The sequence below is a fragment of the Ciona robusta genome, chromosome 7 (genome assembly GCF_009617815.1).
Source record: "Ciona robusta chromosome 7, ASM961781v2".
NCBI lineage: Eukaryota > Metazoa > Chordata > Ascidiacea > Phlebobranchia > Cionidae > Ciona > Ciona robusta.
In genome coordinates this window covers 4,365,477-4,391,003 of record NC_143241.1, presented here as the reverse complement: position 1 = coordinate 4,391,003, position 25,527 = coordinate 4,365,477, and the positions used below count along the sequence as shown (strand labels likewise).

General features: G+C 35.0%; 1 protein-coding gene across 3 annotated transcripts; it reads right to left on the bottom strand.

Annotated features, from left to right (window-relative positions):
• On the bottom strand, nucleotides 1-25,476 carry LOC149733973 (uncharacterized). 3 transcript variants are annotated; one of them, XM_089880687.1, is made up of 79 exons: nucleotides 25,327-25,476; nucleotides 25,164-25,246; nucleotides 24,872-25,084; nucleotides 24,715-24,782; nucleotides 23,337-23,487; nucleotides 23,126-23,235; nucleotides 22,315-22,420; nucleotides 21,998-22,171; nucleotides 21,889-21,936; nucleotides 21,539-21,643; nucleotides 21,259-21,354; nucleotides 20,939-21,121; nucleotides 20,656-20,852; nucleotides 20,323-20,524; nucleotides 19,924-20,085; nucleotides 19,637-19,837; nucleotides 19,446-19,516; nucleotides 19,206-19,365; nucleotides 18,951-19,063; nucleotides 18,773-18,881; nucleotides 18,482-18,661; nucleotides 18,276-18,420; nucleotides 18,079-18,171; nucleotides 17,871-17,995; nucleotides 17,620-17,761; nucleotides 17,339-17,466; nucleotides 17,136-17,263; nucleotides 16,878-16,995; nucleotides 16,643-16,780; nucleotides 16,275-16,485; nucleotides 16,063-16,199; nucleotides 15,750-15,962; nucleotides 15,422-15,637; nucleotides 15,178-15,366; nucleotides 14,952-15,012; nucleotides 14,714-14,835; nucleotides 14,367-14,477; nucleotides 14,123-14,289; nucleotides 13,907-13,968; nucleotides 13,771-13,845; nucleotides 13,477-13,583; nucleotides 13,249-13,377; nucleotides 13,043-13,186; nucleotides 12,766-12,861; nucleotides 12,573-12,665; nucleotides 12,399-12,483; nucleotides 12,234-12,343; nucleotides 12,060-12,128; nucleotides 11,809-11,931; nucleotides 11,483-11,674; nucleotides 11,161-11,364; nucleotides 10,427-10,633; nucleotides 10,125-10,319; nucleotides 9,578-10,030; nucleotides 9,304-9,492; nucleotides 9,032-9,229; nucleotides 8,753-8,880; nucleotides 8,547-8,637; nucleotides 8,221-8,421; nucleotides 7,876-8,085; nucleotides 7,694-7,801; nucleotides 7,531-7,629; nucleotides 7,259-7,468; nucleotides 6,950-7,165; nucleotides 6,631-6,837; nucleotides 6,365-6,559; nucleotides 6,172-6,267; nucleotides 5,856-5,978; nucleotides 5,538-5,753; nucleotides 5,229-5,414; nucleotides 4,860-5,099; nucleotides 4,383-4,702; nucleotides 4,160-4,315; nucleotides 3,951-4,076; nucleotides 3,729-3,847; nucleotides 3,320-3,530; nucleotides 2,995-3,176; nucleotides 1,764-2,934; nucleotides 1-1,647 (listed from the first exon to the last, which is right to left on the bottom strand). In XM_089880687.1, exons 1-79 carry the CDS (start codon nucleotides 25,338-25,340, stop codon nucleotides 1-3), a joined length of 14,379 nt encoding a protein of 4,792 aa, XP_089736813.1. In that variant the 5' UTR covers nucleotides 25,341-25,476. The 3 variants fall into 3 exon arrangements, with proteins under 3 accessions (XP_089736813.1, XP_089736812.1, XP_089736811.1); XM_089880686.1 differs by having other exon boundaries at nucleotides 5,538-5,978; nucleotides 9,578-9,769; nucleotides 9,848-10,030; XM_089880685.1 differs by having other exon boundaries at nucleotides 5,538-5,978.
• Nucleotides 25,477-25,527: the final 51 nt, after the last annotated feature.

Sequence of the window (25,527 nt, the reverse complement as noted above, 5' to 3'; positions counted from 1 at the left end):
TTAAAGTCTGTTTCGTTTTGAAATTGAAAATATCTCTTTTCCTTTAAGGCATATGAAGGAGATAATAAATGACAACCAACCAACGATTGGCATAACTACTACCAATAAAAGACACAAGTCTATACAGAACTTTTCAACCAGATCAAGTCCATTTCCATCTAGACAATTGGCACCTCGCATGCACAGGTAAATAACAATTGCCATCGAATATACAGCACAGAATATACAGAGGAACGATCGTATCAGGATACCAATGTTTACATGGAATTCCGTGGTCGGTTCGTGTACTTTGGATTGCTGGGAAGCAAAAGACAGCATATCTGACAACGAATCGTCGTCTTCTGCTTTCCACGGTTTCTTCGGTGGATAGACTCGATGTGTAAGAACGTGTGGACGCTTTCGTTTGGATAAGTTGCTTAAACGACTTCGTATAGATCTTGGTCTGAGATAAAAAGATGATCTGTTACTGAGACAATGCTGTTCCGGTATATCGTCGAACAGTCGGTCAAGATTATCCCTGATTGATTCAGATGACCTTGAATTGCTGGGATCTGTTGGAGTATTGCTTTGTACGCAGTATTGACTGTTGTTTTGGATTGAAGCATTTTGATTTACCACTTTCTCTTCATTTTCCAGCACAAGTGAAGAACCAATAGGAAACTGCAAAGATAAACTAGTTCCTGGTCTATTGTAAGAGTTTTGACGTGAACTTGAACTGCCCAAGTTAACATTGGAGTTTGAAAAATGACCGAATTGTGTATTTCCACCATAGACATTCTGGTTTGTATTTCCACCATCCTCACAGGCAGTACTACTATGTTTCCACGAACCGTGAGCTGAGGGTGTAGGAAGATAGTTTGCTTTGATGGTGAAGACTCCAGGACGAGACGAAGATTGATTTTTTGATCTTGACTGTTTGTTGAGATTTCTTTGTATGTTTGAACCAGCAGCTGAAGGAGCTTGGTAGTGTTGATCTCTACCTACTTGTACATGTTCTTCTGTATTGCTAAGTCTGGATGTTACATTTACCTCTTTAAGTGTGAAAGCTGATGAGCCCGGTGTATTATTAATATCTGCTTGAACAGATTTTGATGCAACGTGTAAAGGGTAAGATATGACGGTGCTTTCAGATTTTTTTTCTGTAATTTCTCTCTTACTACCCTCGGATTCTAGACCATTATAAAAATCTAAACAAGCTAAAGCTTCTATCGCTTTCTGTCTGCTTCTCGATTCAGCTATCTCTTTATAATAATAATCTGCATTAAAACTGGGTAAGCTTCCACTGACAGTTGACATTCTTTCTAAGTTCTCATCTAAACTACTGTCTTCAGACTTCTTAAACATACTTGGAAGAAATGCTTCTAAGATTCGCCCAAGCACAGACCTAACATCTTGCTCTTTCGCTTCCACTTTGCTGTGATGTGGTAATGGTTCGTTTAACAGTTGATGGCTGATTTTAAAATCAGGGACAAATTCAAAGGAATCTTCATCAGAATGTGGAACTTCATGGCTCAAAACCTCCATAGCATTAAGGAGGTCTGTTGAATTGGAATCTGAAATAGCTTCCATCAGTTCAATGGTACTACCTGTAGTTGATGGTTGGGAAGGTGGGGGTAATATAGGAAGGTCATAGGATTTGCTTATAATCTGCAAAAAATATAATCATGGTTAGACATGTGTAAAAGCGGAAAACCGAACATCAGATGAAAATGAAAGAATAATATTGTCAAGTGATGGTTATGAAAATATTGGAACATACTCACCTTGTTACAATATTTAGCAGCATCAGCAGTGATGTTGAAACTTGTTCTTAAAGTGTTTTCAAGGTAATCAACAAGGTCCTCTTCAGTTAAAGGATTATCCACAACACTTATCTGTGGAATTGATTCACTTGGAGGGGGAGCAGGGGAAGTAATCGATGAAAAGTCATTTTTTGGAAGACTTTTCCTCAAAAAAATGTTGCTAATGCATGTTCTTATGGACATGAAGATGATTTTGAATCCGGTACGAATGAAATGGAGTCCCTGCCAATAACTGAGGTTGTCTTCAACTGCTCGTTGAAATTTACCAGCTGCGAGTCTGCATGTGAGAAGAGACAAGAGAAGAAATATGGCAGAAGTTGTGGTTGGAAGAGCTTGGTAGGATGTTGGTACCAAAGCATTAAAAAACTTTTCATAAAGCGGGATGAAATCATCATAAACTGTAGTAAAGTACAGCAGTGGCTTTGAAAATCCAATTATCCAAGCACTGGTCAGTAAACAATGGAAAGAAACGGTGAAAGAAATAATGATCTTCTCTGTGCAGCTAAAGTTGGATGAAAATGGATGAGATTCACGTGACCATATCCATGAAAATGGATGATGACGGAATATTATTCCAATCACGGTGGTGAGTTTATTAAGGAATGTTCCACTAAAGAGTGGTTTGTTGTGGATTTGAACAAGTGGAAAAGATGTTGGGACACCATGATGAAGTCCTACACCACGCTTGCCAGATATTTTATCCCAAATTCGGTCTGTGATGGTTTTTGAATTTGTAGTCATGTTAACTGCTGTCCATTTTCGACAAGAACAAGTATCTCTTAACATAAGGGATGAGATGCCCCATTTGCAAGGCTTTGGCTTTTGAAGCTTCGATTTTACAGCTTCAATGCTGTTACTTGTAGATTTTACAACTTGCCTTACCAGCTCAGCACTTTTAGTAATGACCAGAGATGTTATGCTGGTCAAAGAATGGTTACTAAGATAGGAAGACACCTTGGTGAATTTGTTGGCATTGGAAACACTGGCAGGTGGTGAAATGTCAATGATGGAAATGTGAGATGAATTATGATCTTCAGTTTCAACAGGTTTGTGAACACAAATAATATCAACACGAGTAGGTGTTCCAATACAAATCGGTAACTGCATAACTACAGTGTCTGTGAATCCAGGTCTGTAACACAATGTGATGTTTATAGAAATAAAGTTTTTCGGTAAATAAATAGAAATGTACCTCAAGAAACTGTGAAAAGATTGTCGGATCCAGATAATTGGGGAAGATGTTGTGTTTCCAACCACTTTGATGAGAAGATCAGTGTCACTTTTGTTCCATTCAGTGAGTAAAGTTAACTCATAAACATGAGGTGGATTAGGTTGGTTTGAAGAATATGTTGGTGGTGCCATTGCCAGGTATCTCTGTTGCAAATATTGTGATTATTATTTACATATGAGGATTCATGTTGTACAAATTAATACCAAAGTGAAATAATGATATAAAATAACAGATTTGTGACACATTTTATTTACCACAGTAAGTAAGGCAGTAAGAAAAATCTAACCTTCCACCTATCTTTCTTATCAACACCACCAGCAATGATAAGTGAGATGAGAATTGTTAGAGCTAGAAACACCACCAGTGTAGGTACGGCGTGTGTGTCGGATACATAAGTGGTACGTGGGTTGCAGTCATAGTCAGCAGCATATATTCCAAACCTTGTTATGATTGGTGCATGCATAAGAGCTGTGGCTGTAATGTTCAGCTTGATGAACCTGTTGAACAAAATCATTTCTGTTCAAAGATGCAAAGATGGAGATGTTTAATATAAGAGTCTATGGTATTGTTGCAGAGAACAATAATATGCTTAGAAATGGTTGTCAATATATGTACAACTATGTTACATATTAAAAATATGCCTATATTTAAACAATGCTCAAATAATTAGTAAAACAATATTAAAGTAAATCTACCTTGCTTGGAATGTATCAAAGTTAAAAAAGAATTCTGTCCTAGTTATTCCATCAATAACATGGAATGGTCCTAAAGTTCTCCATGCAACACTGTGTGCTGAAACATGGATGTAGAATGTCTGAAAATAAAACATCTATTTAGATTTTGTTCAATAATTGGCAAAAGTAAGTAGGAATAAAAATTATGTAGCTTTATCCAGATTCTCAATAATATTACAATACCTTGACATCATTTTCAAAGTTACGTGAGGTATGCAATCGGAAACTACCAATAATGTGATCATATTTTAGGTCAATCGTAACTGTCCATCCTGGCCAACTTAAATGATGTTCAGATGGGAGTGGAGCCTGTAATATAATATGTGGTTGTTTATAAGCAGGCAAAGCCATTTATTAATATTATTTCTCTTTTTTTATGATAATTTATTCACCTCCACTGGCATCCAATAAGCAGTAGTCTCGTGATCAAACATGTTATAAACCTCACATTCAACACCAACATCTGTTAGTAGGGCAGGTATGTGTTTGCTTTTAACATTATCTCTTGGTATTTTTAACCAATGTCCAAGATGATGAACCACTAATGCCTAAAGACAACAAGATATTACGATTTTATCCAAAGTGAACATATTAAATTTAGCAAATGTTTGTAACCTTATTCTGACAATGATCCCATATCTCTGTGTGGTGATCATCGTTTCCAGCATGGTGGTTAGTCTGGTGATCAACGGATCCATGTTTTCCACTGATTTGAAGAGATGCTTGTGGCTCCTTGTCAAACACCTGATTCACAGCACCAGTATCAAGATACTGGTAGTTGTTTACAGAAAGTATCATTTCTTCTGAAAGTTGAAGCCTTCCACTTGCAATAGATTCAACAAAGTTTTTGTCACGTTGCATCTCTGTTTTGGATGTCACACTGACCAACTGACCGAATCTAACAAGGTCGCGCAAAGTAGTTGCAATGACTCTTTCTGTAAACAAAATATCAACTCTTCATGATGTAATGTTATAATGTTGGGTCATAAAACTAAATAAGTGAGTACATTGCTTTGAAACTGCCTTGCATTTAAAATACTGGGATTATCTTATACCTGTGTGTTATAAAATAGAGTGAAAACATTAGTTTACCACTGCATTGTAAAGTATGTGGTTGAGGGTTCCACCATCCATTATATTGGCACTCTAATGTTTTCTTATATTCCCTTCTCTCTCCTGCCACCCAGTGACCAACAGCATCTTGTTCAAAAGCCACATAATGCTCAGGGTCACACATGTACTGAACATATGTTCCCATTGGAAAGATGTGAAGATCTGTAGCATTGACTTTACTAGCATGGTGAATGTAGCCAGGATCTCCACAGTCAACAACTGAAATAACTTGTTGTTACAATTAGCATTGTTGCTTCTATAAGATTGGCCTTAAGATAAGTGTGATTACTTACCACATCTAATTACAATATGTTACGAAAATTTCTAAATATGTTAAATAGGAGTAACCTTTGCATTGAAAATTAGCAGGTGGTGACCAAGCTTGTTCATAACTGCATTGCAAGGTCAGTTTCACTATCCCTGGTTTAATAAAGTATCCGTGGTGACATTTGTAGGTGATACGAGATAAATATGTTGTGCCGCTTCCCTCTCTTACAGAGTATAACTTCTCACCAGGATCTTGGCATGCTATGTCTGGTTAGAATATTTAAGTCAAATTATCATCAGTTGAATAAACATGACATAGGCTACTGTAATAATATTGTGCAGCTACAATATGAACATATTGTGATAAACAAGAAATAGGCTGCACTTCACCTATGCAGTTAAACTTGTCAATATTTTTGCTCCAGTTTCCGTATTCAGTGCACACCAAGTCAGTTGACAATGTGTGCATGTCTTGTAGATAGTAACCATGTGCACAAGACACAGATGCTACATCACTGTTTCGGAAATGACGTGATCCATCTTCATTCCATCTACCCCCATCCACATACATGCGTGGTGGTGGTATGGGAACTGGACATTGAACCACTGTAGAAAAACTTGATTTGACCATTGTGAAAATTTTTCTTATACATTGTAAGAGTGTTGTATGTTTTAACAATGTTGTACAATAGATCATTTGTAACTCACATGTGCATAGAATTTCATGAGGCTTTGGAACCCAGCCATGCGTGAGATCACATGACGCATTTATCTTGGTTTGTATTAGTTGGTTACCATGCCAACCATCTTCACCATGGTCAATAGAAAACCCTGTTCATTCAAAAAGTTGAACTAACTTTACAAATCTTAGAAATACATGTGTTAAGTTTATTAAGTTATATTTGTTCCATACTTCACATACAGAATATAATGCTATACCATCATTGTGGTTTGTTTTTAATGATTTATCAATCGGATAAAGTTGACCCATTATATTAAAGCATTATATTAAAGCATACATTACCTTTATCACATTGATATTGAACATTTGATCCCAGTTTGTAGGAAACTGATATAATCACGGCATTCTTTACACTACCAGGTTCATCACACTCATATACTGTAAACATTAAGCAATATAATTATACCATCATAAATACAGTTAACAGATCTGAAACACATTACATTATACAGCATTGAGTTAAGGTATAGCTTACGTTTGCATTGAATAGAATCAGGTTGAGGAGTCCACTGTGCATTTACATTACATGTTGAAACAACAGTGTCATGTCTGCTGTGTTGATTAATAAAATATCCTGACTTGCATTTGTAAGTGCTGGTTGAACCATATGTGGTGTCAGTGGTGATAAGGATGGTGTTTGATATTTGTGGTGCTGTTGTACAACGCTTCTCTAGAAAAACAAGGAAAACTTTAAATGGGGAAGTTTCTACAAGTTAATTATAGAGGGGGTAAGTATATTACTTTGACATGCAAGTTTGGTAACATCAATACTCCAAGTTCCATTGTTGGAGCATTTGATGCCAATGAAGTTTCTGTTGGCATATATAGATGTCCCTGCTGCTACATGACCATGATGACAAGCATAGTTGACATAAAAACCTGCTTCATACACCTTGCCATATTTTGTTGCATGTGGAATAGAGGTAGGTGGGGTTGGGCATACAACCACTGTAGAGTAAAAGGTTGATCATTTACAAATATCAAACAGTGAGAATCTTTAATTGTGTTTAATAATAAAAGAAGTGCATGCACTAACATGGTTGGGAATATGATAGATTACCTTTGCATGCATAGAGTGTTGTATCAGGAAACCATTGGCCAGGTAACTTGCACTGCACGTTAAGCTTATAGCTCTTTACTTCAGGTTCTTGCTCAGTCAGTAATCTTAGATAATAACCTACCACACATGTGTATACAGCATTGCTATCTATGGTAGTTGACTTATCCCATGATAAAATTGAATTCTTTATATGAGGAGGAGCAGGACATTTGATTTCTGAAAGAAAATCAAAAATATTTGCCTTTGTTTTCTTTTCTTAGTTTATCACTTCACCACTGACTTATTAAATAAATTGTAGATTAGCATTACCTTCACAAAGTAGATCATGTGGCAGTGCTGACCACTCACCACCCAAACCACATGTAGACGTGTGTTGTTCATTAGCAACTGATTGTTTATTAAACCTCCAACCAGTTGAACATTCATATACAACCCATTCATCAATCTCATAGTAATGTTTTGATCGTGCATGGGAAAATTTGGCAAAAGGAAGATGTGGGGGGGTGTGGCAGGTCACCTCTGTTGAAATTTACATTACCATTATAAATAAGTTACAATTTAAAATAAATAAGAAAACTTACTTTCACATTGCTCCAATGATTGTGCATTTCCTGACAACCAGTTGCCATAGTTACCACAAGTGATAATTTGCACAGTTACATCTCGATGAAACCAATAACCTGAAGATTGTTCTAATTACCTTAAGTTCATGTAATGTGCTAGCACTAAGATTGTTTGACATACCAGAGTTACAAGTGTAAGTGATGGTTGATTCTCTTTCATACCACGTGGATAATGTGGATGGTGATCTTGTTGAATGAGGTATGCGACCAGGATCAGGACATGGGATAGCTGATTATTTATGAGGAGGATTACAGTTCAAAGTTGCTAAAGACAGAAGGTATCTGGTCAATGACAAAACTTACGTATGCATTCATGTACTTTCTCTATATTTCTCCACAATGCATTATTTGTGCATCTAATATCAATGTAGGTTGTCCAACCGTTGCTGTTCTTATCAGTGGTGTTTACGTAGTAACCATCATCACATACGTATTTTATCCATGATCCATACACAGTATTAGAACCAACATACGTACCATGCTTGTAATATTGCGCAAACCCACATTTGATAGCTGAAGATAAAAAAGTTTAATGTGGATACTGGGTTAAATACAGTAACAGAATATATAGAAGGAGAAATATAATTAAACAACGGCAGCACCGTAAGTTATAAGATAAGAAGAATAAAAAATATTGCACAAACTCACGGAGGCAACGAAGTGATTTAATTTCAGGATACCACAATCCACTCTCAGTGCATTGCACATGTATTCGACTGACACCCCTCTTTATATAGGAGCCTATTTTGCATGAAAAGTAAGCAAATTCACCAAGTTCTATTATATCTGGGAGTGATGAACCATCCCATGTGGTGAGTAGGGGTTCATCAGGGTTTGGACAACCAGATGCTGTGTATATCGGAAAGTATTACATTACATACTTATGTAGTAGTATGCAAATATTTAAATCAAACATTTATAAAACTTTCTGTAAAAACTTACTAAAGTTACATGAGAGTAAATTAAATATTTACCCAAGCAAGATATATTAGTGGGTGATGGGTACCACTTCCCATCTGCATTGCATTGAATTGCAACACTCTTCATGAAGGTTTCAAACATATCCTGTCAAATGTATCCAACTATATTATATTATTACGTAAGATTAGTAGTTATAATTTACTGAATAAACACAAAGTTTAACAAAGTAAAACACAATCTAATATACATATCAACGTACATGTTCATGTCTTGGCATCCATACACGGGTGGGCTTGTCACATTTCATATGAACAACATCACCATAATCATATGATGCACCTTCATATGTTGATTGTGGTTGTGGTTCAGGTTCACCACATCCAATCTCTGCGTACAAACCTCATCTTACAACAATAATAAATGTTAAACAACAAACTTTAACTCATATAAGTTAAGACTTACCCACTTTAGCATTAACCTGAATTACTTAGGGAATAAATAAGCGTTGAAAATCATATTAAAAAAGGTAATAACTTACTTAAACATTGTATTCCAGTTGGATGAGGCAGCCAGGCACCACTGAATTGACATTGTATTGAAACAGAGTAGTTGTGTGGGGAGAACCAGTATCCATTGAGACAAGTAATGTTCACAATACTCTCATATGCAAAACTTGTAGCAAGGATGTTAGAGTTTGGTTTGATGGCGGGTTTGTCACATAGGAATAAGGATTTGTCTAAAATATATTGAATATAAAAACAGAAATAATGTATAAGTATGCATGAGATAGTAATGTTGTTCAAAACTCACGAATGCATTTAATCAACTTAGGATTGGGATGCCATATTGCAACATCCGTGCACGTGATGGTGATGTTATTCTGTGATCGTGATATGAAGTAGTCGTGATTGCAATCATATATGACAGTAGCATCAAGTGAGTAGTTGGTACCAATGGTGTTGGAATACCACACAGGGGGTGGGGTGGGACAGACAACGGCTGAAAATAAAGTTGTTTGCAATAAAACCTAATTCCTAATTTATGTTTATTTTAATTAGTATAATTAAAAAAGCAAAACACTTACGTTTGCATGTGAATTTGTCATTAGGTAAATCCCATGATCCATTCCCCATGCATCGCAACGTAGCATGAGCAACTCCATGAGATATCACATAACCGTGGTTACAATGAACTGTGATAAGGTTGAGGTAAGTGAGTTCCTCCCCAATATAAGTGGCGTGGTTTGTTACACTTGATGGATGGGGACACTCAACATCTGTGGTGGGTGAACAATTAACATTTATAATTAAAACCTTTGATACAACAACAAAAGAAACAGAAATATAGTTGGTACCTATACATGATGTGTAAGTTGCATTCCAAGATGAATCCACAAGACATGTTATAGTTTTACCATACACACCACGACTGAACCATTTCCCCTTCACACAGTCATATTGTATGATGCTGTTGTAAGTGAAGTTCACACCAATCATTGTAGCATATTGCACATGGTTGGGCTCTCCACAGTCAATTACTGTAGAAAAAATATTCACATCATTATATAAATACATATATATATGTTTGTTGTTGTTGTTGGTACAGTCAAAAAAGGTGAACCACAAACTTACTATTACATTCTACCACATTAGGGTTGACGCTCCATAATCCAATCTCCATGCAAGTCATGCTCCATTCTGTTTTAGGAGGTTTCTGCGATGATCCATAACCATGGTGACAAGTGTATGTAGCAACAGATTTGTACGAGGTGTGGTTAGCATCTAATGTGGTATCAGGAAGCTCGGGTGGCTTGGGACATTCAACCACTGTGTGGAAATAAATATGTTGCAATAAACACAAAAGTATGATTATGGAAGATGACACTGTGATTTAATTTACATGGACCAAAGAATGCATGAAGCATTATACAAACCTGAACATTTAACATAGAGAGGGTTGGGATAAAATATTTGAGTTTCTGAACAAGTGAAGTTAATGCTTTTCATTCCCTTATCAAGGTAGACCCAGTAACCATGAACACATTCAAGTTTAACTTGATCGCCATAATAGAACGTTCCATTACTTGAGTGTAAGATGTTACCATGATCATAATGTTTAACGGTGAAGTTGCATTCAATTTCTGTAAGTAAATAATGTTAAAATAAAGTTTGCATTGTAACGAACTTTTTAATGCTCTTGTCATTATATAGCGAATACATGCAGCCATTGGCATAGAGTTTTGCAATTGCGTGGGAGTGCGGCAAACACGCTAAGACAATTTAAATCGGATGTATAGTAACGCAATAGTTAAATCTTATACGCGGCAGGAACACTTATCGCAATGATGCAATGTAACATCGTTTATCTTGCAAGTGTAATATCGCTCAATATTTTAGTAGTCTGGAATTTATTTACTTCGCTGGCTGCATAACAAATCCTATAATGTTAATGTAAGTTACCTATTCGTGCAGTTCTGACGTAAGAACAACTTTATTTTATCATAAATCTGGAATTTATACGGCAAATGACATTCGCAATTAAACCAGTATTTCGACATAGCAAATTCGTAAATTGGCGGGAGTGCGTCGCATTCCCACACGCCCGTACTTTGCGCCAGTGCATGCAGCAATACCTAACATATGATGTATTTACATATAATCGACCTACTTTTACATTCAATGTGATTTAGATCAGGTTCCCACACTCCATCACTTCCACATGTTGTTAAGAATTCAAATTTGGTTGTTTTATTCACCACATATTTATAACCCTCATTACACCTGTAAACCATCTTCTCCTTGTATTTAAGCGATGCTGGTTCTTTGTATCTGTGAGCACCAACTAAATCTCCAGGATCATCACATAAAGTTTCTGTCAAGTAGTTTGAGAATTAACAAAAGTAAAGTTAGTCAAGTAGTTTGCGAATTAACAAAGGTAAGATTAAATTAAAAGAAATAATGTTGACCCATTATCTTGACATAATATAAACCTATGCAAGCAACATCAGGTCTTATCCAGATCCCCTTCTTCATATCACATGTGATGATCTCCTGTCTTAGTTTTGTCTCCTTATTAATCCAGAATCCAGTATCACAGGTAATTGTTTTCTGAGCCCCAGCATCCACACTACTTCCAGATATTGTGCCATTTAATAAGTAATAAGCTGGTGGACAAGATATTCCTGAAATAAATGGTTTGTTTTGTTGCATCCTTTGGTTGATAGGAACCAAGCCTATATAATTAATTTACATAAGAATAACCAAAATAGTACAAGTATATTGCAACCGCACAAGAAGAAAAACATCATACACTTACTCGCACATGTGATAGATCTTGGATCAGGTTGATAGGAACCAATACTTTTACAAACAACTGAAGACTTGTAAACATTTGGTTGGATCCAGTGTCCATTGAAGCATTGGTAAGTTACTACATTCTCTGTAACAAAATATGAACTCACAGATTTAATATATTATAGCAATAGTTTTAATTTGACCAAGTATGACTATCAACAATAATTGTGTCCTAACAATTTGTAATGTGTATAAATAACCAAGTATGCTTACCACCAGTGACTCCAATTTCTTGACTATGTTGCGCAAATGGAACATATGGTGGATAACTACAGTATGTTTCTGTTGAAATATTTGTTAAAAATAGATTAAGAAGTGTCATGTAATATTTTACTGAATGGAAAGATATTGCTCCAATTAATATGAATATCTATATAGGGTTCTTACTAGTGCAACTGATGGAACTTGGGTGAGGGGTATATTCACCAAGGTCATTACAAGTCACACCAGCTGATATTACACCAGGACGGATCCAAAAACCAGGGAGACATTTATATCTGCATGGAAGGTAATAAGAAAGACTAAAAGATATTCTAAACACAGCTATCTTACTTGATAACTCCTTCAAAATCAATCTCTTCACTTGGTAAATAATATTTTGCTGATGATATGGGACCTGGATCGCGACACTTAACCCCTGTGTAACATAACATATATGATAAAATGCTGATACCGGATATACAGCCAAAGACGGATGTAACATGTTTATTAAGATATGGAACTCACGATCACAAGTGAGATGAGAAGGGTCAGGCTCCCACTTTGCTTTTATCCCACAAGTAACCCATGATCTCTGTCTGCCTCTTGAAAACCAAAACCCTGGAAGTAAAATAAAATAATAAATTGTAGTCAAGTGTTTCTAAATGTTATTTTAATCTGTTAACTATATATGAGCCATTATATATTGAACTTTGCTTACCTGGTGCACATGAGTAGGTGATTTGTGAGCCATAAGTCCATCTTAGACCTTCTATGGTTGCATATTGAACAGGGTAAGGAACTGGACATAAGAGTTCTACAAAATAAAATAATATTTTCTGATTACAAGCAAGTCAGTAGTCACAATAATGTGTTGCGAGTCCAATTTAGATCAATAAAACTAAGTTATTTAAGCCAGGTGTGTATGTGCTTATCAATCTATGAAAAGTTAATGATAATATGACGTTAATAACAATATAAATGTTAAGTTTACTTACTTGTGCAATGAACTACATCTAGTTTTGGAAACCAGTTTCCAGTTTCATCACAAGTTAGTGTGGCTGATACAAATCCTGGTTTCAACCAATAGCCTGCTTTGCATGTGTAAGTTGCATTCACCCCATATATACCAATCGGACCATCTGAAAATAAAATCGCAAGTTGCACTAAGTTACAAACAATAACACAAACATAATAAACATACGTAGTTCTCTGGTAGCACCACTGATATCAGCCAGCGGTGGACAGTGTTGTATCACACACTTAATAACTTTAGCTGGTAGACTCCACGTACCAAACTCTGTGCATCTTGTTTCAAGCATGGGGAAACCATCTGTCAAATATTATGACTGTCACAACACATACAAAGTTTGTAGAATGTTTAAATGTGACAATAATAAAAGAAACTTATTTTGTGCAACAGCCAACATACTTCGTTGTGTGCAGACATTCTGATCAAGACCATTATCACTGATAAACCATGCCGATAATGCATCAACCTTGCTTGATATCCCAACATTGTTTGTTCCTTCTATTGGTCTATAAATAAATTAAATACAGTTGAGTGAATCAATTCGACATCATCTAAAGTATATGAGTCTGATATTTCTTGAACATTACTACTATAGTTCCAATGAAGAATGAAATATAGGTTTACGAAATTGTATGAATTGTTTATGATATCACATAATAGATTGTTCTACTGTTGCCTCCATGTAAAAGTTACCTAAGAAATGAGTTTGTTCCTTTGATTGCTACTAGGAGAGGGTGCTCCAGAATCACAGGACAGTCCCAGTGTTGGCTAAGCAATATAGTGATGTTAGTTAGTAAAAGTAGATCTATGGTTTGTATTACAAACTTACTTGATGTCAGCTGAGTTACATGGAGAGGTTGTGACTGTCGAACCTGATCTAGCCAAGCAGTTCTAAAATATTAAAATAATATGAATTGTTGGAGTCGGATTTATTCCTTGTTATAACATGTAGGTTTATGTAAGCTAACACAGACGATTAGATACACTTTGTAGCTGGTATTTGACTGCCAGGATTTAACTTCAGGTGTATAAAAACTAGCTTTACCTCTGATGTCACTGATTTGAGTTGAAAAAGGTGTTCCCAGATCCACAATTGTTTAACATCTTCATGTACACAAGGAGCAACCATACTAACAGAAGTAGAATCATCAGCAGAGAGGCAAGCTGTTTGGTGGGGATTGTGGATTTGAAATTCATTTCGTATCACATACCCTGGATAGTTCAAAATAATTTAAAAAGTATTTTTTAATGAATGGCAATTTTTTTATAGACTTTCTTTGGTTTCTTACCGGTTTCATTGCAATGATACCGTTGTGTTTGAGCAAAGAGATAAACATCTAAGAGAGGGGTGCTTGCTGTTGTGTATTTGTACTTTACTTGAGGTGTAGGACATGTTACATCTGTCAATTCAAGTAATAATTAAAAATAACAAATCAACAAACAAATTTAACTGTTTGTTTTTTAATTGTTTAAAATACTGACTCATAATGCCAGATGCGTGTTTTTGATTTTACGTGTTTTATTGTGTGGCCAAGTTCAAACAATTGTTTAAATCAAAATATGAATAAGATTTTTTATAGGGAGCAAAGCAATTCGTCAGATGATGAGTAAAATTTAAAATATTGTGTGAACTTACTTTTGCACCAAGCATGTTTAGATGAAGGTACCCAGTCTCCATATTGATTACACACAATACGTAGATCATGTGGTACAACAGATAAACCAAGTTCACAGTTTAATGTCAAGTTAGCAAGCCATCTATGAATAATGATGGTTGTACATAAAATATAATATTTTTGATCATGATTTCGAAGCGACATAAACAATTATGAATATAAAGTGATATATAACATGTATTGATGTATAAAGTTTACCTGTGACTAGTGACCAATATATTTGCTCTTGGTGATGGATCAGGTTCACCACATGTTAATGCTGAAAAACAATTACAGAAAATAAAAACTGATGATTTAAAAAAACAAACTATATTACTGAAACAGTTTTACAAGTTAAAAGAAAACATTGTTAAAGGCAATTTAGTAATGTTTAAAAGCATTTAAATTAAACTACAGACAATTAGTTTGATTGGTTTCAACGTACGTATGCAGAAGACAATAGAAACAGGATCAGGATCCCAAAGACCACTCTCATTGCACACAAAGCCAGTGATGTTATGCACACCACGTGAGATCCAATATCCAGGATCACAGTGGTACAAGACGTGTTCTGTTGACTCATTGTATGTGAGTTTAGAATTGGCCAAATGTATTGGTTTCTCACATTTAATTTCTGAAACAGAACTTGATAAATTCAAACTAGTTCAAGTATTTTACCCACAACTCACTTAAGCAGTTGAATTTAGTTGCATCAGGTTCCCATAACTGTTCAGTGCCACATTTAATATCTTGAACTTTGGCACCAGGCTTCCCACCGAATGCATAACCATAATCACAAGTTATAGTTACTTTATCACTAAACTTATAATCTCCAGATAATATTCCTGCAGGTGATGTGACAACTGAACCATGCGGTTTAAATGGTGGGTCAGGACATGATAATCCTGTGGAAAAAAAATACAAGTTTACAATGATGGAAAACATATTGCGGTTTATAACCGTAATGTTTAGTTTCAAGATATTTGAATCAATAATGCCAAAGCACAATATACTTACGCAAGCATTGTAATAAAAATGAATCTGGTTCCCATACATTGACACCTCCTGCATTAAAGCAAGTGAGAGTGATGTTTCTAAATATGGGGTCTGCTGACAAGCCATAACCTGGGTTACAGTTTATAGTTGCCCCATCACCTCCAATACTCCAATCTTCTCTGGTTAAATGGCTGTTTGCTGGCACAACAGGGGGACCACAAGCTTTTTTTATCTCTAAAATATGGTACACAAGCTATTTAATGACAATTTGTTTATTCTAAAGGAATATTTAGGGTATATATAAGTTACTTTAAACATCAAATCCAATACTTACTTTTCTTGCAAGCAAAGTAATTTGCTGAGTAACAACTTCTTTCTTCTAAACCAACTTTTGTTGGACTTAACAAAGAATAAGTAGCACACCATGGTGAGTATTGAAGTCCAAAATATTTGTTGCTGGATGGAGAGCCTCTTCAAATGAATGAAGGATAAATTTAAATGCGAGTCTTTATATGAATTGGAATGATGTTATGAGCTTTAGCAAACCTGTAGCACCAAATGTAATCAGTGTTTTTGCTTGTACATGAAAAAACTCCAACTGGTTTTGTAACATTAGGTATGCTTGAACAACTTGGATCGGAATGTGCCATAGCTGCCCATAACTTGTCATCCTGGGATACATAGGCACATGCACATCCTTCTGTAAAGCCATCATTGACTCCCATGATAAGGTCAGTAGATCTAGCAGGACGACCACCTGTATAATGTATGTTGCGCTCTATATGGGTGGATAAGCAAGTTAACTATATGTAAATATATGTAAGTAAAAGATGAATATTTTGTTTGAAGTTTAAAAAATCATCATTTCTTAAAAAAAATTAAATTCAACATTCATTTTGAGCTGTGAGGCTTACCGCTCATATAACATATTTGTTCTGCAGTTGATTGATTAGTAAATTGACTGTTTGGTGTAAATTCTGGGTAACTACAATTCATTGATAAATCCTCAGATGGAGGTTTCCAACCTTTGTTCTTCACAAGAAATAAATTCTCTAGAAATAATAAAACCACCATTTCAACCATATTTCAATGTATAGATGTTTAACATGGAAAAATCATAAAGCGGGACAGTTTTCATATAAAACTCACCTCCAGGTCTGTACCTCTCATCACATATATAATTATTATCCACCAATGTTCTCCACAGTGATTTACAATCTTCAGAATAATGTGGGCCAGCCATATGCACACGATCAAATGCTTCAACCTATGTATGTATGTACAAGATAACTTACCAAGCAAAGCATCAACAAAGATATTTTAGCAAAATTAATACTATACATTAAATTGTGGCTATCTAACAATAGTTCAAAAAGGGTTTACACTGAGTAATAACAAACTGTTTACCTTATCGAAAATCATGCTTGATTTAAAAGCACGCAGTTTAATATGAAGTGCATTCCGTGATTGGCAGACCCACTGTTGGAGAGGTTCAGATAGATTGCATGGTAATACACGCACACCGGGTGATAAACCTGAGGAGGTATTTTAGTGTTGCTACATAGAAGTATGATATCAACATTTAATGTAAAGTCAAACATAAAAGATACCTCCTTCTGTTTCATCTAGGAGTCCATACGGAGCAGTGAGACACAACCCGGTGTAAACGTGTTTCAAGTGAAATGTGGAAGTCCACACCCATGCTAGTTTCTCTGGTTCATTCCAGGTGCAAGATTTGCTGGAGAAATATTAAAAAGTTTAAATCAACAGCATAGAAAATCAAAAGTATATATCTATGTAATAAGTATAACGTTGTAATTGGTGTTTGTAGGAATAAACGCCAAACATAAGAAAGAGTGTTTCCTCATTTTTAATGCTAAGGAGAAGTTACCTTCTTGCATAATGATGTGGGTTAAACTGAGCAAATGGGTTTCCATAAGTATGATTGTATTGATCACCATACATACAACGTGCTTCATATGTCAACTCTTCTTGGCTTTTTTCTTTACCAACGTTCATGATCTGGAACTCGTCTAAACATAAAGTTAACAGAAAATGAATTGACCATCATCAGTTAATGGAATTGACCATCATCAAGTACATTATACATGGAAAGTCTTATTATAAAAAGGATGAACAAACCAGTAACAAATGGCAGAGAATTTGAATTGAAGGGAGCAACCAATCCTTGTATCCTCCACTCCCATGATCTCTCACTTGCATCCACTCTGCTCGCTGAAGCTTTGTCATATAATGGAACCCAGAACCTGAAGGTTTTAATAAAGAAATGACTAACCTGCGTCATCTGACCTTAAACTAAAACAGCAATTGTTCAGTTTAAGAAACTTACTTTGTTCTCCAGTTATACGTAGCATTGGGCTGAGCTAGTCCAAAATCATGAAAGAAACGACCAGTCACCCAATCTTGCACTGGAGCTAATTCTCTGTCATTATATGCAGCATTAAGAATGTATAATAAACGTGTAATATATTATGTATATCTAACAAAAATCAGTAGTAATAATGTTAAAACAAGGCATTAACACACCCTTGTGTTTTTCTGCAGTTTTTTTCAGCTTGTTCAATGGTTTTGGTGTAAGGACCTGGATGACGATTAAGTGGGTCATGTCTGAAGTGATAACATTCATCTCTGTGTATTGAACCGTATGTAGCAGGGTAGCCACACTCAGTTGCTGTATAATGAAGAGATAATAAGGCTTATGGGTGAAGTAGTCGAACAAATCAAAAGATTACCTTCCACACATATGAATGGTAAGATGATGGCACAATCTTCTTCACTCCAGTACAAATGGTCTGTTATATCAGCAGCTACACAATCTTTTGCTAGATCTGAACCATTTCTGGTTGGTGACCAGTTGGTGTAGTGACCATATGATTGGTCGTGTGGTTCACCACTTGACCATTCATATAAACCTACATGGTGGCTGACGTTGTATTGAGGTTGAAACACATTAAAGCAAAGTTTACAGAACAGTGGAGCTATTCAACTATTATATTATTTCTTCTGACTCCTGCACATATTACCTTCAGCATAAACATCATCTAATCCAATCCACCACTGTGTATATCCAGTAACATTGCTTGAACCAAGTGCTCGACTCATGATTATATCAACTTGATATTGCGTCTTCAACTGAATGTTGGGTGATGGTTATGTTAGCATATGTTTAAATAACCATAAAGGTAGATAAATAAAACATACAGTAGGTAAAGTTGCGTTCATACTCATGCAGTATTCCACAGCTTCCTCATATGTTTTACCCTTGGGTTCCAACAATAGGTTTGGAATTTCAGGTGAAAAACTATGGATGAACCCTGGGTAAAAGAAAAATAGTTAATAATTAGTTGTGGTAATGGTAATATTGCAAATAATAATTATTTATTATAAACATAGTGATAGTGCTATAAGATAAATAAGACAACCCAAAATAGATACCATGCAACACCAAGCACTTACTTGGTTGGTGACAAAGTTGAAGAAACATTTGGCTGTCGATGCTGTCAGGATCAACTTGAGCTCTATGCACTTTCTCCTTCAACCAGCTTGACAACTTTCCAGTGGTTTTCTTGGCAAACAACTCAATAGCAGCTTGAGATAATTCTCGAGTGCAACTTGACTGGAAAATGAAAGCAGAAAACATAATTGAAATGTTTGAAATGTGAAAAAGAGAAGTTTTGTAAATTTGTATTTTCTTACGTTTTTAAATATTTCTTTAACACAGGCAGGTGTGAGAGGCGGCATGTATGTTTCACAACCAGCTGGAAGATCTGTACATAATGAGATATTTGTTATTTCAATTATTATTTTTCTAGTGATGTAACATGTAAAATTTACACAGACATGTAAAATTTAAGTGACAGTCCTTCAAACATGATATCCATACGTACTGTCAACTTCACATGAGAATGTGAGCATTTTGGTGCACGAGTGATCTTTCCAATATTCATATGTGATGCTAGTAAACTCATCTCTTCCTTCATCCGTGTAATCTGTGTGCATTGTACCACAACGCTCCACACACCAAGTGTTATCAGGTTGTGCAAGACCTTCAGTACCACCAAAGTGCCATCTTTCAAATGGATATGGTCCTATAGTATGAAAAGTAAATTATTTAGTTGCAATGTTGTGTTACAGCACTAACATAAGCTTCCATGTATATTTATTGTACATTCACCTTTCTCACAAAAAGTATGGCCAAGTCTGAAGCAACCCCAATCCACCCATCCACCTCCAGCATGATAAGTTCCACATAACTCAGGAAAGCCGTAATAATTGTCATTATATTTCCATACATCATTATTTGGATCCACTGGGTATAACCACAGTTGAGGTAAAGCTTCATGAAATAAAACATGTTAGTTTCCACTTTACAACATTTTTATTAACTCAAAATAGCAATATTGTTGTTTCATTTACATTGAACTAGTCTTTTGATCTTATTGGTTGCATTACAGTGTGACTGTTTTTCTATTGTATGCAAGATCCAATTAAACAATGTTTAAAAATGCTGTTAATATAGTATTGGTAATTCTAAATACTAAACCAGAACAACAAAATAATATTTTTTAAATACCATCAAATTCTGCTTGTGTTGGCATTTTATGAGCAAGGTTATGATTGTAATACCATTCCTTTGGCATTAACATTCGTACTCCATCAGAAAATTGGAAGCTGGTGAAATCATGTACATTGATGCGGGTGAAACCAGCCCAGTAAAATTCATGTGAATACATATGCTCGGGCGGGTGCGAAACTTGCCAAAGATTGTACCGTTCCTGAAGATAGTTAACTAGTTATTAGTTGCACCAAGTTATAGATAAGCTGGTAAAGGATTGTATACAGAGAGTTCTGAAATTACCATTTTGATCATCATTAGTCTAAAACTTAAATATAAGTTACAATCAACCTTTATATAAGCAGTAATTCTCTCCAGTTCACGAGCTTCCCTCACTATAGGTAAGTGGCTGTCAATCAATTCACAAAATTTCTTTCCATTTTCATAAGTGGTGAAGTGCGTTGATTCATTAAAGTAGAAATGCCAACGTTCATCTATACCTGTTGTATTTCGAAAATACATTGGAACCGCTCCATCAGCAGTCATATCTGGAAATAAATCATGTTAGTTTAAACATTGATAGAAAAAACTAAAACTATTTTAATGTAGTGCAATTATCGAGATTCTGCCTTACTTTCAAACACTGGTGGTAAGTTAACAGCTTCACCATCCATGAATTGCCACTGTCCATCATTATCAAGGTCATGCATACCAAGCCAGCTTGCTTTAGTAATGTTTAAACCAACTTCCATCATTTTCTTATAAATATAATTATGTCGAGGTTTGGTTTTTGGCATCGCTAGTGTACCTCCAATACCTGGTGAAAAAGTGTTATCCCATGAAAGCTAGAAAGGTGTTATCGTATAAGTGTTGTCCTATAATAGCTTTCTTTACCAAAGGTAGAAATAATAGAATTAATAAGAAAAACATTCTGTCAAAGTTTAAAGTAAAAACCTTCACAAAAGTCGCTTGCATCTGCCCAGTCTGCTTTTTGTTTAAAAAAAAGAAAATTTCTGTCAAAATTCTTTTCTTCCAATGCTGCATCCATCCCTATTAATCAATAGATACAAAGTTATCTCTAGTTTTCACGATAGAGCAATTTGTAAGTTGGATTTGCATAAAACAATATAGTCAAATAGACTTTGTTTAGAACTGAAAATGTTATCATTGAGTGTAAAATGGAAAGATTTTTAGCAGACAAAGTTGTTGATAATTATCTAAGCCTTATATTTACCTGATACCCACGAACAATTATAATGATAAAAGAGCTCCGAGCACACACAAGTACCATTGTTACATGAATGGTGTGGAGGGCATTCTGGATCGCAGAGAGATATATCTATAACAACAACAAAATGTTTTATTCTTGGTGTAGGTTGGTTTATTCTTAAGTTGTATTATGTCATCAATAAAAAACATTCATTATAATAATATCAAAAATACTACTGGTTTATTATTTTATAGCTGGTACAGTCCTGTCATCTGAAGTAGTATATAGTGTAATGTAACTGCAAAGAATCAACTATGTAAAGATATTATCACTGTTAAGATAACAAATTATATCTTAACACAATGAATTCTTACCTGCTCTTGTTTCATCTGGATCAAATCTAACAGGACTTTCACAAGTCACTGTAAATGAAATAAATATTAAGAATATTATAACAACAACAGCAGTGTTTTAGAAACTGACCAGCTTGACAAATAAATGAACGTGGTACGTCACAATCATCCATTCTCCATTTCCAATCAATATACTCATCAATAACAGCACAATCCTTATCAGGGTGGGTTGGTGGCATCGTTGGCTCCCAGTTATTGTAATCACCATCTTTTAGTTGGTGACCAGATGACCAAAATAGTTCACCTGACAAGTTATTATTAGTTTCAAACATTGGCTTCAGTTGCCGATTTTATATTTGTAAAAGACTGTTTTTTTTTGCAACTGGATTTATATTCCTTATGTCTGTAAGTGGTGTTTCAATAATAAATATGCAACATGATGGTTACCTTCCACATCTACATCATCTAAACCCAACCACCAATCTGAGGCACCATAATGACTGGCAGTCGATAATTTTGCTTCAACTCTTTCCTGTGTTGTTGCATTTGAAATCTGCAGGTAATGGTAAGTAAAATACATTTTTGAAGAAAAAAACAAGCAGAAGAATTTATAAAAGATCAATCTTTAAATAATTGAAAAGTAGAAATACTTCATGTTTACAAGGTTTTTTCTGGGCTAAGCATAATATTTGTGAAGACATCACAACATTTGACATGTCAATATGTTGTCTCACAATGGTGAATAAAATTATTATATATCAATTAAAATGCTCTTTATTTTGCAAAACATTTGCTTTATAGCACACAAAATTATTTGTTGTCAAATTGTACTTAACCTATGACTAATAGAACATGTTACAATTATAAAGTTCTTGTAACGGTACATGTATTGCTCGTATACATAATTTGAGAAACACTACCGGCGCTGTGGCGTAGTGGTTAGCGCCCTGCCTGCAACCCATAGGTAATGGGTTCAAGGCTCGACGCTGCTATCATTCCGGGCGTATGTGTCCTTGGCAAGATACTTAATGGCAATTGCTCCAACCCAGCGGGCACTAATGGGTTGTCCAAATTATCAGCCATGCATAAAAAATCCCCCCCAAAAAATAACCCCCCACAAAGTAACATACATGGTAACTCGTAAGCTGGCACGAGGTGTTAAACCCAGGTTATTACGACTGTCGTTTTCCGGCCACGCAAGGATAAAGTAAGTTACATTCATTCACTAACATACACAGTTAAATAGTAAATTAGTTACTTTGTACATAACCAAGGCTTTCTCAGCACGGCAAGATTCCACAGCTTCAGCAAATGTTAGTTTGTCCACAACAAATTTGATCTCCACATCATGGGTTATGTGAAAGAACACTGATGATAATATAGAACAACATATCAATGCAATGTAAAGGTTTAATAAATGTTGATGATTTACACATAACACTAAATATACTTTAGAAACAATATCTTACTTGGTCCGTAACAACTTTCTAAAGACAAGGAACTTAAACTATCAGTGTCTGCTTCATTCTTAATCTTAGTGAAATCTTTGTGGATGAAACCCAGGTTTGTTTCATTGTAGTTTCTCAATGGCATCCAACCTATATCTGGATCGCAACCAATCTGTCACAAAAGAATAAAGATGTTACATCTTATTTTATAATTTAAATTTTAGCAGGTAGACACGTTTACTGTCCATGGCATGTAAGGATTAATTAGCAACATTCATTTAAGATGTCATGATGCTGGGGAAGTACTTCCTAATGCAATGTGTAGAGAACATTTCTTTTGTAAGTACAAAAGGCAGTCTCGATGTCGATGTAATGAGCCACCATAGGTTCACTTTTAATTGATAAAAACTCTTACAGTTAGTTTTGAAAGTTTCAAGGTTACTCAATTCAAAAAGATGTTGACACCAGTAGCACATAATTGTAATGAACCAAAAAACCTCACAAAGCTTAGATTATATACCCATAAAATAAAACATGAACAAGATATATAAAAAAACAATGGAAACAAAGTTAAGGAGTTTAAAGGGGACATAAACATACAACTTAAAGGGGACAACATATAGACAGCTTTGGAATTTTATAGGGGACAACAAAATAGTTTGAGAAGTAATGGGAGAACAAAGTTTTATTTAATGAAGAAAGAGTTATCAAATAAAGTTTAAAAAGGGCATTGTAGCATTTGGACGTTTTAGTAAACTTGGCTTAAATAACGTTATGTATGTTTTAAACATATAGTTTGTATCCAGCCCAAAAAAAGTTTTAAAATGATTCTGTCAAAGAAAGGCAATTTTAATCGATCTCTGGAGCTTCTCCTTCTAAGTTACAATTCGATTTTGGAAACCTCAGCTTATACAAGTTTTTTAAGTTTTATGTAGCAATTTTTTCAATATATTTTTGTGTATTATTTAACTCCTTTTTAGTGTTGAACATGTTATTTTTAGGACTATATTGTGATTTGTAGTTGAAATAAATGGTTTTATCAAGTTTGGCAGGACCTAGATAAAATCAACTTGCAACATAGGATGTCATCTGATTATAAGTGACACAATTGATAATTTTAATGTTATTGATTCAAAAAAACCTCTTAGGTAAGTAGTAAACTATCCAGTAATTAACTTTGCATTACATTCGTTAGGTATATTTTGTTTAAAAACACAAAATCTACTTTAACACAAATTTTCTTATGATGTTATTCAAAATTTGATTATGTCATTAAAAAAAATAAAAATACAGTTTTAATTTTTTGTTAAAAAATCTACTTCATCCATAAAGGGTTAAACAGACTTATGTAACTAAATAATAATTTTAACTTAGGTGATTAGGGTAAGGCAATAATCACCATTCTGAACAATTCTCGAATGCATTCCATTGTGTGGTTGGGGAAATAACTACAGATGTCAGGAAACTCTGTAAGGTAAACAATGTTTCATAAAATATCTATGAAAGAAGCACCTGATACAACATGTGGTATACAATGACAAGGAATTTTGACTTACCAATACCATAACATTGTGTTTTGTTTTGTTTGAATTCTGTCATTTTATTAAAAACATGGTAGTAGTTCCCATCAAAGTTATCAGTTTTAAATGTTTTGTTTAAAGGTGGTGGATAATGAGTCCCGTTCACAACACATTTTACTTTTTCTAGCCAGATAGCAGCCAGACATTGGTCAGTGTGAGGGCCACGGAAGGTACAATTCCCCGGCAATACTGGTGAAAAATGTTGTTATAACTTAATAAACCTTGTGTGGTGAAGAATGTGAATGCAACAAATTATGTAAATACAAACCAACTCCATAACATTCCAATCCTTTCTCTTTATCACCACTATCAGCTTTAATTCGAGTAGTTTCAGAAGTGTTTAAAACCTCACTAAACAGACAAACATATTACATCTGGACTTCTTCATATTTAATATTACAGTTATGCAAAATTGAGAATGTTTAACTTACACTAAATTAAGCATGTCTAGATCATATTTCCCACCAGCCCTCAACTTAACTGGAGCTTTTGTTCCTTGAATTACGCAACCCTTTAACTCCCAGATAGTTTGAAGACATTCCACAGTGTGTGGTCCATAGTACGTGGTGCAATTATCTGGAAATACTGAAAGAAACACAAGAGCAAATAGTTACATGTAATTTTAGTTATAT